The sequence below is a fragment of the Melanostigma gelatinosum genome (assembly GCF_949748355.1).
Source record: "Melanostigma gelatinosum genome assembly, chromosome: 5".
NCBI lineage: Eukaryota > Metazoa > Chordata > Actinopteri > Perciformes > Zoarcidae > Melanostigma > Melanostigma gelatinosum.
In genome coordinates this window covers 14,807,746-14,821,825 of record NC_136638.1, presented here as the reverse complement: position 1 = coordinate 14,821,825, position 14,080 = coordinate 14,807,746, and the positions used below count along the sequence as shown (strand labels likewise).

Genomic DNA, 14,080 nt, shown 5'->3' with positions numbered 1-14,080 from the left:
TTTTGTTATTATTTGTAAAGGTAATGTTAAATGTTTTGTACTGTTAAATGGCTTGCTTGTTTTGTCATGAGTAATGTTAACATGTCTACGGATGCTGTGGGAGAGGCCGTCGCTGCCTGCAGGATAACTGGCTGAGTGTTAATACCCGCCCCACTAGCTTTGAAACTGCACTACTTGAGCATTTTTATGAATGTGACCGAGAGGTAACGATAGTGGTCTGGTAAGTGCTTATCTCAGCCGTGCTGTATTGACAACATGTTGCTGATCAGTGTTGTAAGTTGGGACTAATTATAAAACATGCACAGCTGCTGTGAGGAAAAGAAAGGAGGCGTCAGGATTTAAAGATAAAATGATTTTATTTGAAGAAGAAAAATATATCTGTGGGAGTTCATTAGTGTGACATTAGCATCTTGTAGTGGACCACGATGGCAACAATGTGCCAAAGCTGGCAACTCCTCCCACTGGCTGTGTTTCATCAGCTATGTGACTGCATCTCATTCATGCCTTAAAATGGCTCTGAACACCTGGGGGAGAAACAGATCATTAGTGATGCTCTAGATGACTGGCAGCCTTTTAAAACTGCCCCCACTTTCATAGTTGAGCTATGATGTGCTGATAGATGCTAATTATGGGACTGATTATTCAATTTCAAAAAGCAGTGACCACACGGCAACATGTTCTGAGTGAAATGAACTTGTCTGATCTACTGAAACCTCAAGTATAGACATTCAAATCTCTACCTCGACTTTATGAATGTGACCATCTGACAATGTCTGATGCAATTAAAAGTTTTCTACAGGTTTAACAAACCTTAGATGTCTTCCTTTTCCGGTTTAACTGTCGCTGGCTTCCATGTCTGAGAACAAGAGAACTGAAAGTTATGCAACACTTCAATTACAAATGTGTGGTATCAAGACTATATGGATCTTTCACAGTGTTCAGACTCTCACACTAAGTGTATTAGTAGATGCATACCTACGGCCGACCCTGTGGTAACAGCTGTAGGCTGAGGTGTTGGTGTAACTAACCTGTGAGGATGCGGTCAATACACTGAACCACCAGCTCTGCGTCCTCCACACTGAAACACATCGGAGGTTTAAACTTCACGACGCTTTCCCAGGGTCCATCTGTACTGACACAGATTTTATCCTCCTCTTTTAACCTGATGTAAACGGAACATGGAGTTAAATCAACCATCCACTCGGCAGAGACTGAATACAAGAACATCAGGCTGTATGTCAGTATTACGGCACGGTACCTCTTCACCACACGTGCTGCTGTTTCTGTGGCAGGAGTCTTACGCTCCCTGTCTGTAACCAGCTCGACACCCACAAACAGTCCCACACCTCTATAAAAAAACACGTCATAGAGCTATGAGGTTGACTCTTAGGAACCCCTCTGGCCCACCTCAACATCAGGTAACATTTGAATAACAGAACAGATGATTTAATTTTAGAGCATCTCCTTGTGTAATTAAATATGTATATAGCCCAAAAATGCTTAATTTGACATCCCAGTTTAACAAGTTACTGCTGTTTGTATATTTATTTCCCTCTTTTAGTTGTGCTTGGTACTCCAATGAAAGGAATCTGCACGCTCAAATTTGGACTCTTGGCTAAGGAAGAGCAAGTGCCTTTCCAGGCCCTTTTCACAAGACTTATGCCACAGTAGCACATTTTCATACTTAAAAGGTCCTGTGCACTTTTACACGTACATTATGTTTAAAACCCAAGAGTCTGTAGTGTTAATTCATTCCATAAGCTACAAGTTGTATCTCCCATGTGATGACACTTCATCTCAGATGCCCTGCATATCCACACAACTCACAACTCTCAAGCCTGGGCACCCACCATGAAAATGTTTTTTCATCGTTTTTATTTATTATTCCAATCTGAATAAATGCCATGGACTCTGGAGAATAGAACAGCGTTGGTCGTAATGAGTTTTAATGCCAGAGTGCATTAGTCACGGCATCCTTACCTGACATCGCCAATCACTTGATGTCGTGTTTGTATCTTTGTGAGCAAATCTTTAAGATGTGCTCCAACCCTTAGGGCGTTGCCTCTCAGGTCCTCTTTCTCTATCACATCGAGCAATGCAAGGCCAATAGCGCAGGACACCGGGTTCCCTCCGAACTGCATGAAGTTAGAGAAAAAAACCCAAATAATTTCACCTTTATGTATGCATGCTCAACGAGAGGAAGTTAAAAGAGATTTCAAAAGAAATAAGTTTGCTTAAAAGCAGAAATTTGTTAGCAATTGACTTTGGGAATTCTTTATTCGTGATTATGTTTTATGCAGCAGCATAGTTGTTAAAAAGTGGTACTGATGAACGGATCAACAGACGTCAAACAGTCAGTGATCAACATAACTACCACATGAAAAGAGAACTTTTTACCTTAAAAGACACCATCTGTGTGTGACCGACATCAGTTTACAAATAAAAGGTCTTACTATGCTATCACACCATACTGAGAATGTTGTATTCCTTATGAGACCCTGGCTGTCTCTACAGCTGTGAGCAGCTACAGACAGCAACGTGAAGAATGTGTTCATAATGTGTTACGGCTACTGTATAGTCACCGTATTGAAGTACTCCACTCCATTGGCTGTGAAAGCTCCGGCTATTTCTACGGTGGTAGCCACACATGCCAGGGGATGCCCATTGCCCATGGGTTTACCCATGGTCACTATGTCGGGACAGAAACCCTCCCCGTGCAGCTGGAACGCCCAGAAATGACTTCCCACGCGGCCAAAACCCGTCTGCACCTCGTCTGCCACAAACACTCCGCCAGCTGAGCGCACGTATCTGTGGGAGATGCACCGTGTCAACACTAACGTAGGTGTGGCTGAGCCAAAGCAGAACCTGCTCGTGAGTCTACACTTACTCTGCGACTTTAGTCGAGTATCCTTGGGGCAAGATGATTTGTCCTCCGACACTTGGCAATGACTCGGCAAAGAAGGCCGAGATCTGTATGGAAGATGTAGTAAATAAGTAACATGAATGGCCTGCATATTACACCATTATACATTAAAGGTGTTAAGAGAATTGCTGATTTGATCCATGCTGCGTAAAACTGTTGTAAAGACCTTACGACCCTTCCTGTGCACCTCCTCTATTAGGTCTTTCACTGTGTCGGCGTATGCTTGGCCGGGGTTGGGGTGATCCTCTCCGTATGTGCCTCTGTAGGTGTCTGGTAACGGTGCCTAGGAGGATGAAACACGTTCTTTCAGACAGACAGACGGTCCACTGTTGGTCAGTGGTTTTGTGAGATGATGGTCGTATGAATTTACACACCACATGAACCCATTCTTTCTGTCCTGCCAGTTTCCGGAACTTATACGGACTTATGTCGATGAGGGACATTAGATGCCCATGGTATGCACTAGTATAAAAGGAGAGTTCGTTTTAATGGAGTGTATTGTCTTGGGGGGGGGGGGGGGGGTGTTGCAGTAGTACAGAATACTTACTGGTCAAGCACAATGACGTCCTCGTGCTGGGTGTACTGCTGAGCCAAGCGAAGGGCAAGATCATTGGCCTCTGAACTGTCAGGGGAGCAGATGTAAAATCACCAGAGTGGTACTTCAGTGGTACTAATCTTTCTGTGTGTGTGTGTGTGTGTGTCTGTGTGCGCACAACTTACCCAGAGTTTACAAAGTAGAACACGCACAGCTTCTCGGGCAGGGTGGCAGCCAGCCGGTCTGCATACGTCACTATGTTGTCGTGCAGGAATCGTGCATTTGTGTTCAGCAGGTCCATCTGTGCTGCTGCAGCTGCAGTGATGCTGGGGTGACAGTGGCCCACTACGAAAGGAATCATACTGTATGTTACTTTAAAAACGTGCTGCCATTAGTAGACAGGTGGAGGGTAATATAAGGTGTTACACACCGGTAATAAATGGACTATGCACCGGGTGGATGTGTTACCATGATGAACGTTGCTGATGCAGTCCAGGTAGCGCTCGCCGTTTTCATCAAATAGATATTGGCCTCTCGCTCTCACTATTTTCACAGGATCGTCTGAATAAAACAGTCTACATGACTGCCTGTGATCGAAGAAATTACTAAGTGTCAGTAAATTTCGTGCACAGCAGCACAATATGTGTACCAACAGCAGCACAATATGTGGGTTAGGTAAAGTTAGAAAGATATTGACAGATTCGGACTTCCAGGTTCAATAAATCGTTAACGAAACGTTGCTAAAATACAAACGATACCTCCTGTCTACCTCACTACGGTTATAGGGAGGTATCGTTTGTATTTTAGCAACGTTTCGTTAACGATTTATTGAACCGGGAAGTCCGAATCTGTCAATATCTTTCTAACTTTACCTAAGTCAATAGGTTTACCAACAGCAGCACAATATGTGTACCAACGAGCATCAAGACAGTCAGTTTCACTTTTACATACCCGATTAATCTCCTCCTCATTTCGAGAGTTTCTTCTTTCCTGAGTTTTTCAACTGCCATATTGTTTTTGGGTTTCTCTGTAAGCAATACCAACGACTACTGAGGAGAAGAGAGCTACTCAATGACAGTTCTTCTCTTTGGAGTTTTTTTTTACGGCAGTTGTCGTCCTGTACATTGCATTACTGCCCCATACTGGATCTAATCATCCACCATCCTCATTCTATTACAACCCTTTTAAAAAGTCCGATTGCTTTCAAAAGCTTAAATATAATTTGTCTCCCTTCCACCGAGTCAGTCTCCTCTTTAGTGACCTCTCCTCGTCCTAGCCCTTGTATTCCCAGCAGGGCCGAGATCCTTCTTGTGGCACGCGTCAGTCTGTGGCACGCAGCGTCACACAGCGTCCCTCTCTGTCTCTCAGCGTCCGTCTCTGTCACTCAGCGTCCCTCTCTGTCAGTTCAGCGGAAAGATTCAGCTGTGGCACGCGAGCATAGTTCGGCAATTGTCAAGAAGCTGCGGAGCTGAGGGGGCGGAGCCACATTTCCTGAGACATTTCCTGAGAACACCCGTTGTTGTTACGACAGATCAGCTTCCATAAATCATTTTTATGATTTTAGTTGAGTCACAGGAGCCCCCTGTTCTCTGTATGCATCCTTAGAGTAAGTACGTTGTACTTTTTTGTTTCTCATTCATTTTATTTCAGTATGATTTAGCTGGTTTTGCAACAAAATGGAACATAATACACTTTCCAAATTATTACTTTTATAGTCACTTACAACAATCGGCTACAATAATGAAAATAAATCATCCGTTTTAGAATCATTTAAAAGTATATATTAAAATTAAGACATAAAATGTCCAATCCAAAAATACATGTTTGAAAATATCTTCACTCTTCCTCTGCTTATATGTATATGTATGTCAGTAGGACATATGTTAACTGTTAACAGTTTACAGCATACTTAAATAAATATAAATAAATACAAAACACACGCACACTTTGTACACACACTGCAGCAATTCTTTTGCAGGAATATGAGCATATTTTCCCCCTCTGGCGAAATACAACACGTCTCATGCCTTATTTTATTTTACCAGTTGGTGGCGGTAATGCGCCAATTCGTTTGCCAACCGCCAGTACACCAAAAGGGAGGAGAAGAAGAAGCAATACGTGTTTTATTGATCCATTTCCTTCGTACAAGTCAGTCAATCAACTTCATTTCTCCTAAAAGTATGCTGATTACTTCGACCTACTATACGTATCCACAGGTTATCCACGTAGATCGTTCCCTTTAACACGTTTTATAACACGATCCCAAACACGTATTGCTTTTCATCTACGAGCGGCGTGATTCAGTTCCGAGAAAGAAAAGAAAATTACGTTCAATATAGGATCACAAAATATTAAAAACGTGGCAGGAAATTGCTGATATTATGAATGTATAACACGTTAATCTCATCACTGCACTCTATTATTAAACAGCCTCCAGTAGACCTTGCTTCAGTTACCATAGTAACACAATCAGTGATACATTTTCAAAATAGTAAGACTTCTGACAGTCTGCCTCCACCTACAGCTCCAGAGATCAATCTTAGCAGTCACAAGACAGTTAACATGACAGCAACGAAGAAAGGAGAACACATTCATCTTGTTTTTGCTCTTGTCTTGTGAGATTCGGAATTGTTTGAATATTCTAGAGTCAAACTTTCTATATCTCAATGCCAATACAACTGAATAAATTGAATTTGGACCACAGTATTTGACCAACATTATATCTTCTCATCTTGGCCTTTAACTTCTTCTGTTTCACCAGTCAATTCAGGATTTAAGTGTGACAATTAAATCAATGACTCAGGTAAATTAGGCTTAGTGTTTGAAAAGAATGAACCAAACATCTCTCTATATTTTTCAATTGTCATTATTTATTGCTTCATGAAGTACACATGCTCACTTTTCTATTACATACAAATAACAAGTAAATACATGATGTATACAACTTGGTTGCAAATTAACCATCAACATCAAATATCTGTCACCCTGAGTCACGCTCGGTCACCCTGCGTCCCGCTCGGTCACCCTGCGTCCCGCTCGGTCACCCTGCGTCCCGCTCGGTCACCCTGCGTCCCGCTCGGTCACCCTGCGTCCCGCTCGGTCACCCAGCGTCCCGCTCCGTCACCTTGCTTCAAGCTCCGTCACACTGCTTCACGCTCTGTTACTCTGCGTAACCCTCTGTCTTCCTGTGCAGATTGAAATACTTTTTTTACACTACCCTGATGACTCCGTCCTGGCAGCAGGACTGGGTCCTCCGCTCCTCACTCATAGTATTATTACAACGGGGTACGTAGCGCTGTCGCTCATGAGCACAACAACACAGGCACGGGAAAGCTTCTTCTTCTCCTCCCTTTTGGTGTACTGGCGGTTGGCAAACGAATTGGCGCATTACCGCCACCAACTGGTAAAATAAAATAAGGCATGAGACGTGTTGTATTTCGCCAGAGGGGGAAAATATGCTCATATTCCTGCAAAAGAATTGCTGCAGTGTGTGTACAAAGTGTGCGTGTGTTTTGTATTTATTTATATTTATTTAAGTATGCTGTAAACTGTTAACAGTTAACATATGTCCTACTGACATACATATACATATAAGCAGAGGAAGAGTGAAGATATTTTCAAACATGTATTTTTGGATTGGACATTTTATGTCTTAATTTTAATATATACTTTTAAATGATTCTAAAACGGATGATTTATTTTCATTATTGTAGCCGATTGTTGTAAGTGACTATAAAAGTAATAATTTGGAAAGTGTATTATGTTCCATTTTGTTGCAAAACCAGCTAAATCATACTGAAATAAAATGAATGAGAAACAAAAAAGTACAACGTACTTACTCTAAGGATGCATACAGAGAACAGGGGGCTCCTGTGACTCAACTAAAATCATAAAAATGATTTATGGAAGCTGATCTGTCGTAACAACAACGGGTGTTCTCAGGAAATGTCTCAGGAAATGTGGCTCCGCCCCCTCAGCTCCGCAGCTTCTTGACAATTGCCGAACTATGCTCGCGTGCCACAGCTGAATCTTTCCGCTGAACTGACAGAGAGGGACGCTGAGTGACAGAGAGGGACGCTGAGTGACAGAGACGGACGCTGAGAGACAGAGAGGGACGCTGTGTGACGCTGCGTGCCACAGACTGACGCTGAGTGACGCAGAGGTGCCAGTGCCACAAGAAGGATCTCGCTGTCTCTCTGTATTCCTGCAACCTCTTTCCTCTTCATACTTCCTGCATGAACACTCTACTGTCTCCTTTCCTTCACACTGTTCACACAGAATGCCCAATGACAGCTATCTTGTCATCTAGTCTTGACATCCACCACGCATACATCCATGACAGATTTTTAGTTTATATATAATATTGGTTGTTTGGTTTATGCTGTGGCATTATTTAGAAGGGCTCAACTGTGGGGGTTGTTAATGGGACAGAGACTTCCAAAATAAGTGCGACATATTTTGCTATGTTTCTCGTTTTCAATTGGGAACACGTTAAAAATAAAGGTATTTTTTGTAAAAGTATGCGCTGTATAAGTATTGTGGAGTTTCCTCATATTGCATTTCTTTAAGGCAGCGTATTTAAAACCCCTCTCTATTGGTACGGTCCAAAGGCTATAAATACTCTCTCAGTCCGGTGCACAGTGTTCAGCTTCGGTTGCTAAGGAACCACCGAATGCAGGTAATACATCAGGACAGCTGTAGCATGCGAGCTTTCAAACAGACTGCGTAGCCAAGCTAATGCTACAACTGATTCAGTTACAACTGATATTATTATAAATGTATCAACGTCCCTTTTCCTATTTTAGTCTAACGAATCACGGGTACATCTGGGCACAATGACAAGCCATTAACCGGTACCGTTAGCAGACTAACTAACGTCAGGATGTTATCCTATCAGCTAGCTAGCTAACAACACCGGCTAACCAAGTGCTCCACGGGCTGCATCGTGTTGCAGAGCTAGCTCACTATAACGTCATATTTTGCTCAACATACTATACTTAATTTAGCCTAATTATTTATGTATAAGTCCTACATTATCGGTGACAAACAATTCTCGTGCTGCTAATGTTTCGGACAACGTGGCGTTAATTTCTTCTTGTCAAACATGAATGTTTTCTTGTAGCCTTAAACTTATTTGTTAGGCCAGAACTACTTAACGCTAATAATCCTCACTAACGCCAGTGTGAATGAATAGTGTCTGTGCTATATGTGTCTCGCTAGTCGTAAGAATGTCGCATAATTCATTCACAGTAACGTTTACGTTTGTAATGTCGGACAACATGGTAAAGTTACGTTAAAGTTGTACATCAGCTGGTGGTTGACAGCACTGCCCTTGGCTGTGTTTGAATGGAGTCTGTAGGTTGCAGCGCTTTTACCAGTGGCTGCTGCTACAGGATGGGGTGAAGTAGCGTGCCTTCTGGCATGTGGAACTAGGCTAGCAATGTAGCACCATGTTTGCGACAGGGTGGAAGGCCCTGACCACATCTGACTGACTAAAGCAAGTGTTAAAGCCTTTTCAATGAGGACTGTTACGTGGCATCAAGCGTTGGAATTCAGATTAAATACAGTTTAAATTGATCAACGTTATGTTTCTTGTCTGGATGTCAGCATTACATGTGCTCTAGATTTGGGGTGATCAGCACGTTAGACTGCAGTGCAAAAGTCTCCCAAAACACATGCTACATTTTAATGCTGTGGCTAGAGTTTATAACTAGTCTTTTAGTTGCAGTTTCAGTTTGAGATATGTTTTTGTGCAGTACAAAGGTTTGCTGGGATGGACCAATGTGGGTTAATCTTCAGAGATGTTTGTGCATTGAGTAACCGTTGGATCTTAATGCCTAACTCTGCCATTTGCATGCAAAGTAAATAATAAGAGGAACGTGCACGCAGGTTGTCTTGTGGCCCTTTGCTCTACATCACACCATGTTGGCTTTTCCCTGGTAATATAAGCCCTTGAGACCAGGTCACTGTTCTTTTGTCCCCCTTGCAAAGACACTAAGGCATGCTTCCAACCCCTATCCCCATTCATTTTTCACACACTTCCCCCATCTTTTCCCTTTTTTTCCGTCTCCCTCCCCCTTCCATTCACTTCACCACTTCAACTCTTGACATTTTGTTGCCTGACTATGATTATGATGGCATTCCCCCAAAAGTTTTCAGTTTGGACATACTCTGTGGTTTTCTTTGAGTTTTTACTAGTCCATGTTTGTAGTACCGATAAGAAATGGTCCAGTTCACTGTGCATGATGGAATGTGAAGTACTTCTTTGTTCTGGCTCTCCTCATGCCAATGTGTTTCCCTTCGGCCTTTGACCATAAACTTCTGCCTTTCATGTGTGACTGGGGCAGCATGTAGAGCCTAGCCTGGGTCATGTATAGTAATGTGGTACTTGGAACACTTTTTTTTCAGGCATTCTGTTCTTCGGGAGGCTTTTCTCCACTACAACATGTTGGAGGAAAGGAAATTAGCAGATTCTACACTCTTATCCAAGGACTGATGGAGCTGTCTAGAAACTTACAAGCTACTGTTCAATCAATTTGATTTATTTCGATGAAGTGCTTTCTCCGCAATGTGTGGGACCAGTGTCCGGTAATCATTGACATTGGTTCATAAGAATCCCTTTTCATCTGTCCCTGTAGGTGGCTTAAACATGACTGTGGCATAGTGAGGAAAGCTGGTCAGTCTGGCTGGTTGGGGTGTGGAGGGGACACCACAAACCACGCCAGGATTCTGACTAACACACTTTCCACTGCCCTCAGTAAATCTCCTCCTCATCTCCATGTCCGTCGGTGGATAGTTGCTACAAACATGGTGACGCTTATCACAGAGCAGCTCCGTAAGCAGAGTTTGGAAGAGCCTTATTACAAGGCTTTCTCATTCAATGTGGTAAGTAGGATACTAAATCTTGTAATTTTTTTTAAAAGGCTTTTTTTTTTTTCTCGGACCACTTAGTTTTGTGTTCTAGTTTTGTATTTCTGTTTCAGTCATTACCTGCAGTGGGGTCCAGTCCCACGGTCTCATGGAGTGCTTGTCGATCATCACAAGGCGAGTGCATTGAATTTAGTGCAGTGTTTGTAACTTCTCGATGGGGAAATCTGCCTGCCTAGTCTCATGTCTGTCTTTTGGTATTTTCAGAAATCAGCTCAGCGACACACCCACTAGCCAAACCCAACCTTCTGGGTGATTCCTGTGGACTAGACTCCCCATGGTGTCCTTCCCACTCTGGAGAACCCTTCCAGAGACCAGAGGTTTCTTTTACAAACCAGGTTTTCCAAAGCTCACCTCCTCCACCACCTCCAAAACGCCACTGCCGGTCCCTCTCTGTTCCAGAGGACCTGTCTCGGTGTCGCTCCACCTGGCATCCTAGTGCATCCAAGGTTTGGACCCCAGTCAGACGTGGCTGCCAAAGTGGAGGAGCATCTAGTTCCAGCTCTGGAGCCAGCTCTTTGCCACTTTGTGGTCCCAGTTCCTCTTTCACCTCTTACTCCCTACACTCATCTTCTAGCCCTACCTTCTTTAGCTTAGCACTGTCCTCAGACTCACCGATACCCTGGAGCTTCTCATGGGACCCCTGTGACAAACTGAAAGGAGCCTGTTCTGCCTCCTTTGCAACTCCTTCCTCCTCACCAGCCCCCCTGGTTTCCCACTCCGTTCCGCAGCGCCGCTTCTCCCTCGTGCACATTCAGGATGCCGCCATGGTGCTCCTGCCCCCCCAGCCCTCCCCTGCTTCTGCTTTGACGTATCGCAGTCCTGGCATAGAGCACCCAGCCCTGTCTTCATCTCCCACTTCAGCCTGCAGCACGCCATCCTCCTCTAGGCGCGACCTGCACCCAGCGCTGCCGCGCTGCCACTCGCAGCCCTGCGACATGCGCAAACCGCGCTTGAAGAGGCGCCATGACCCAGATGTTCTGCCCTGCCCCAGGCCAGGCCTCGACTTCAGCAAGATGACACAGGTGAGCAAGAAAGCCCAAAGTGCTGTGGGTAGATTCTGTCAATCTCCTCCTATTGATGGTAACAGTATGTAATCAGAGGACCTGGGTTCACTGCCCTCTGGATCTTGGAGGGCAATATTTGGCCCATGGCAGTACCCCATCCCCAGCAACTCGGGAAGCTAAGCGTGGCCCCTAACTATTCAGCTGTCTTCATTTCAGCCTGGTGTTAACTTATGGATGATTAGTGAAGAAGTACGGTTCCAGATCTGTTTCCACAAACCAGTCACATCAGTGCACGCAGGATTGGGTTCCGGGTTGTGTCATAAGCTGCATTTTCCTCATCTCCATTGGCTGTGATGCACTGTACTGAAAACAGTCCCAGCCAGAGTTTGACCTGTTGATTTGATTTGTGTCACAGGTTTCCTTGTTTGCAACTGCCTAGTAAAGCGAAACTAACTTGCCACATTGTTGAACACATGTTCAAAATGGCTGTCAAGGCAAATCCTTAAATGCAGGCCTTTTCTGAAAATTAAAGAGACAGTTCACACCAAAATCAAGACGAAAGTGTGCATCTAACCCATGGACGAGAGGCCCATGCTTGTGACTGTGCACTATGAGTAGATGCACACTTTCGTCTACGTGGTGATACAGTTGTAGAAAGAAAATGGTTCCCAAATTAAACTAGTTACAAAAAGGTCTGGATTATCTTGAGTAACCAGGTCATGATTTCTGGAAAGTATTTTTTTTTTTTACAGCAGAAGTCTCGCTCTGCAACGCACAACAAAAACAATCTAGATTGATTAATGGGGATACAGTTAAGAGGAAAAATATGTATTTTGGGATGAAATGTCTCTATAAAGTAATTTCTAGCTAAATGTCACCTAAATGAACCACCAGTACAGAATTTAAAATTTGGTAGCCAGAAAGTTAGTGTGAGCTTGCTGACACTCCTGGTGCTTGCCTACACATTCTGATCTATGAATGTCAAATGGGTAAATGCTATTTATATAATTTGTCTGTAGTTTCTAGAGTTGATGTGGTCTAGGATGATACTTTGCTCGTGTCAGCCAAGACCATTAACTCAATCAGTTAATCTTTACTTAACTAAACAACGGGTGCTACAATCCATGCAGACTTCCTGGCATTGCCATTGATGTAATCGCTGCACCATCTGTATTTTATTACCTTTTGGGTGTGGATCCAGGAGAAGTATGAAGCCGACGACTCTGCTGTATTAATGAGACTTAGACTGGTCCGCAAGTGTTTTGCCACATGTTAAATGCTAGACTTGTGACATGATGATCATGCCTCCTCCTCTTCTCCTGTGTAGATTGGTAATCACGAGAGCCCACTGTGTGGTACGGGCGGCTGCATCGCTCCAGGGTCTTTCCAGGCAGAGCAGCGATCTGCGTTCTCCCCTGCAGAGTTCCTGGGACGAGCCAGCATTGGACCGCTAAGCGAAAGTGAAGAGGAGGAGGAAGAAGATAATAAAAGGACTGCAATAGATGGAGGGCAGAAGATGGTGTTTGAAAGAGACTGCACAGAACTGGACTTGAACCTTATAGAAGAGAACTGACCACTCCTTGATGCTAGAGTGTGATGACTGCATTCATAACTATGTTAAGCACACCTGTAGGCTTTGTCCACTAGCAGAGTCCTTGGGAACCTGCTGCCCTCCTAAGGCACATGTTCATAATCAAGAACCAAGCAATTAGAAGCTAATCAAATTACGATGTTGTCATTGTAACGTAAATAGGGAAATGTGCATGAGCAAATAAGCTAGTTTTCTTGCACACAGAATTTTGGCAAAGATTCCATATTGATAAGTCTTACTTTACGTTAACTATTGGTATCTTCATTTCCTTACTACAACTCATCATAATCAAATAACTCTGTGTACTGGAGAAATCAGAATGTGCTTAATATTTCCTCACATGTGATTTGAATACACATTAAAAGCCAATAGAATAGAGGTAAACATTCCTCAGTGCGCCATCAGATACGGGTATAGTATTTTTGAGAAGCCCAAGCATAAGAATTCAGATCTGTACGTTAATGCTCACCTGTATGTTAAGTGAGATACATTCCAGGATTTCACTGCTGTTCCTTAAGTCTGTCAGACATTGTCGTAGATTTATTTCTCTTGTGAGTAACTACATCAAAGGGAAAATGTTTGTTATAGTGAAAACACAGCTCTCCCTTTTGTTCATATATATTTTCTCAATTGCTTGAACATACACAGACCTCTTGAAGAATAATAATGCTGATAATATAAGCTGACCATGCCTTAAGCTTAAAACAGAGTTATTGGTCCTCTGGTCTTCTTTGCACAGCCAGATGTTTTTTTGCAATCTCCATTTGCGCTGATTCAGACGTTTTTGAACAGGTGGCACATGCACTATAACAAGTCAATTGAATAACGGAGTCGACGCTGCAGCTGGACTTTATAGGGCACAATGTAATGTACTTCAGTGGTTGGAGTGAGTACATGCATTGAGCCAGAGTGTATGACAAAGGTGGTGCTGATGCAGATGTTTTGGTGGCCTTTCAGAAATGATTTTTAATGTATTTTCAGCTGGAAATACTACTGTTGCACAATTTATGTACAAATAAAATTTAATAGAGAATTTCTTTTTTCAAAGAGTGTATTGTCTTCCATTTACTAATAACTTATCCTGCCTCCAGTTGAAT

General features: G+C 43.2%; 2 protein-coding genes across 6 annotated transcripts; one reads left to right on the top strand and one right to left on the bottom strand.

Annotated features, from left to right (window-relative positions):
• Nucleotides 1-143: 143 nt before the first annotated feature.
• phykpl (5-phosphohydroxy-L-lysine phospho-lyase) lies at nt 144-4,909 on the bottom strand. 5 transcript variants are annotated; one of them, XM_079268985.1, is made up of 13 exons: nt 4,410-4,909; nt 3,927-4,045; nt 3,644-3,803; nt 3,471-3,545; nt 3,298-3,385; nt 3,090-3,206; nt 2,888-2,970; nt 2,583-2,808; nt 1,981-2,135; nt 1,259-1,348; nt 1,029-1,162; nt 811-856; nt 144-524 (listed from the first exon to the last, which is right to left on the bottom strand). In XM_079268985.1, exons 1-12 carry the CDS (start codon nt 4,466-4,468, stop codon nt 834-836), a joined length of 1,329 nt encoding a protein of 442 aa, XP_079125111.1. In that variant the 5' UTR covers nt 4,469-4,909; the 3' UTR covers nt 144-524; nt 811-833. The 5 variants fall into 5 exon arrangements, with proteins under 5 accessions (XP_079125111.1, XP_079125110.1, XP_079125113.1 ...); XM_079268984.1 differs by having other exon boundaries at nt 1,029-1,348; XM_079268987.1 differs by lacking the exon at nt 1,259-1,348.
• A 4,876-nt stretch (nt 4,910-9,785) lies between these two features.
• LOC306777748 (protein FAM53C-like) lies at nt 9,786-13,925 on the top strand. Its single transcript, XM_079269000.1, has 4 exons — nt 9,786-10,343; nt 10,442-10,502; nt 10,593-11,410; nt 12,720-13,925. Exons 1-4 carry the CDS (start codon nt 10,266-10,268, stop codon nt 12,963-12,965), a joined length of 1,203 nt encoding a protein of 400 aa, XP_079125126.1. The 5' UTR covers nt 9,786-10,265; the 3' UTR covers nt 12,966-13,925.
• Nucleotides 13,926-14,080: the final 155 nt, after the last annotated feature.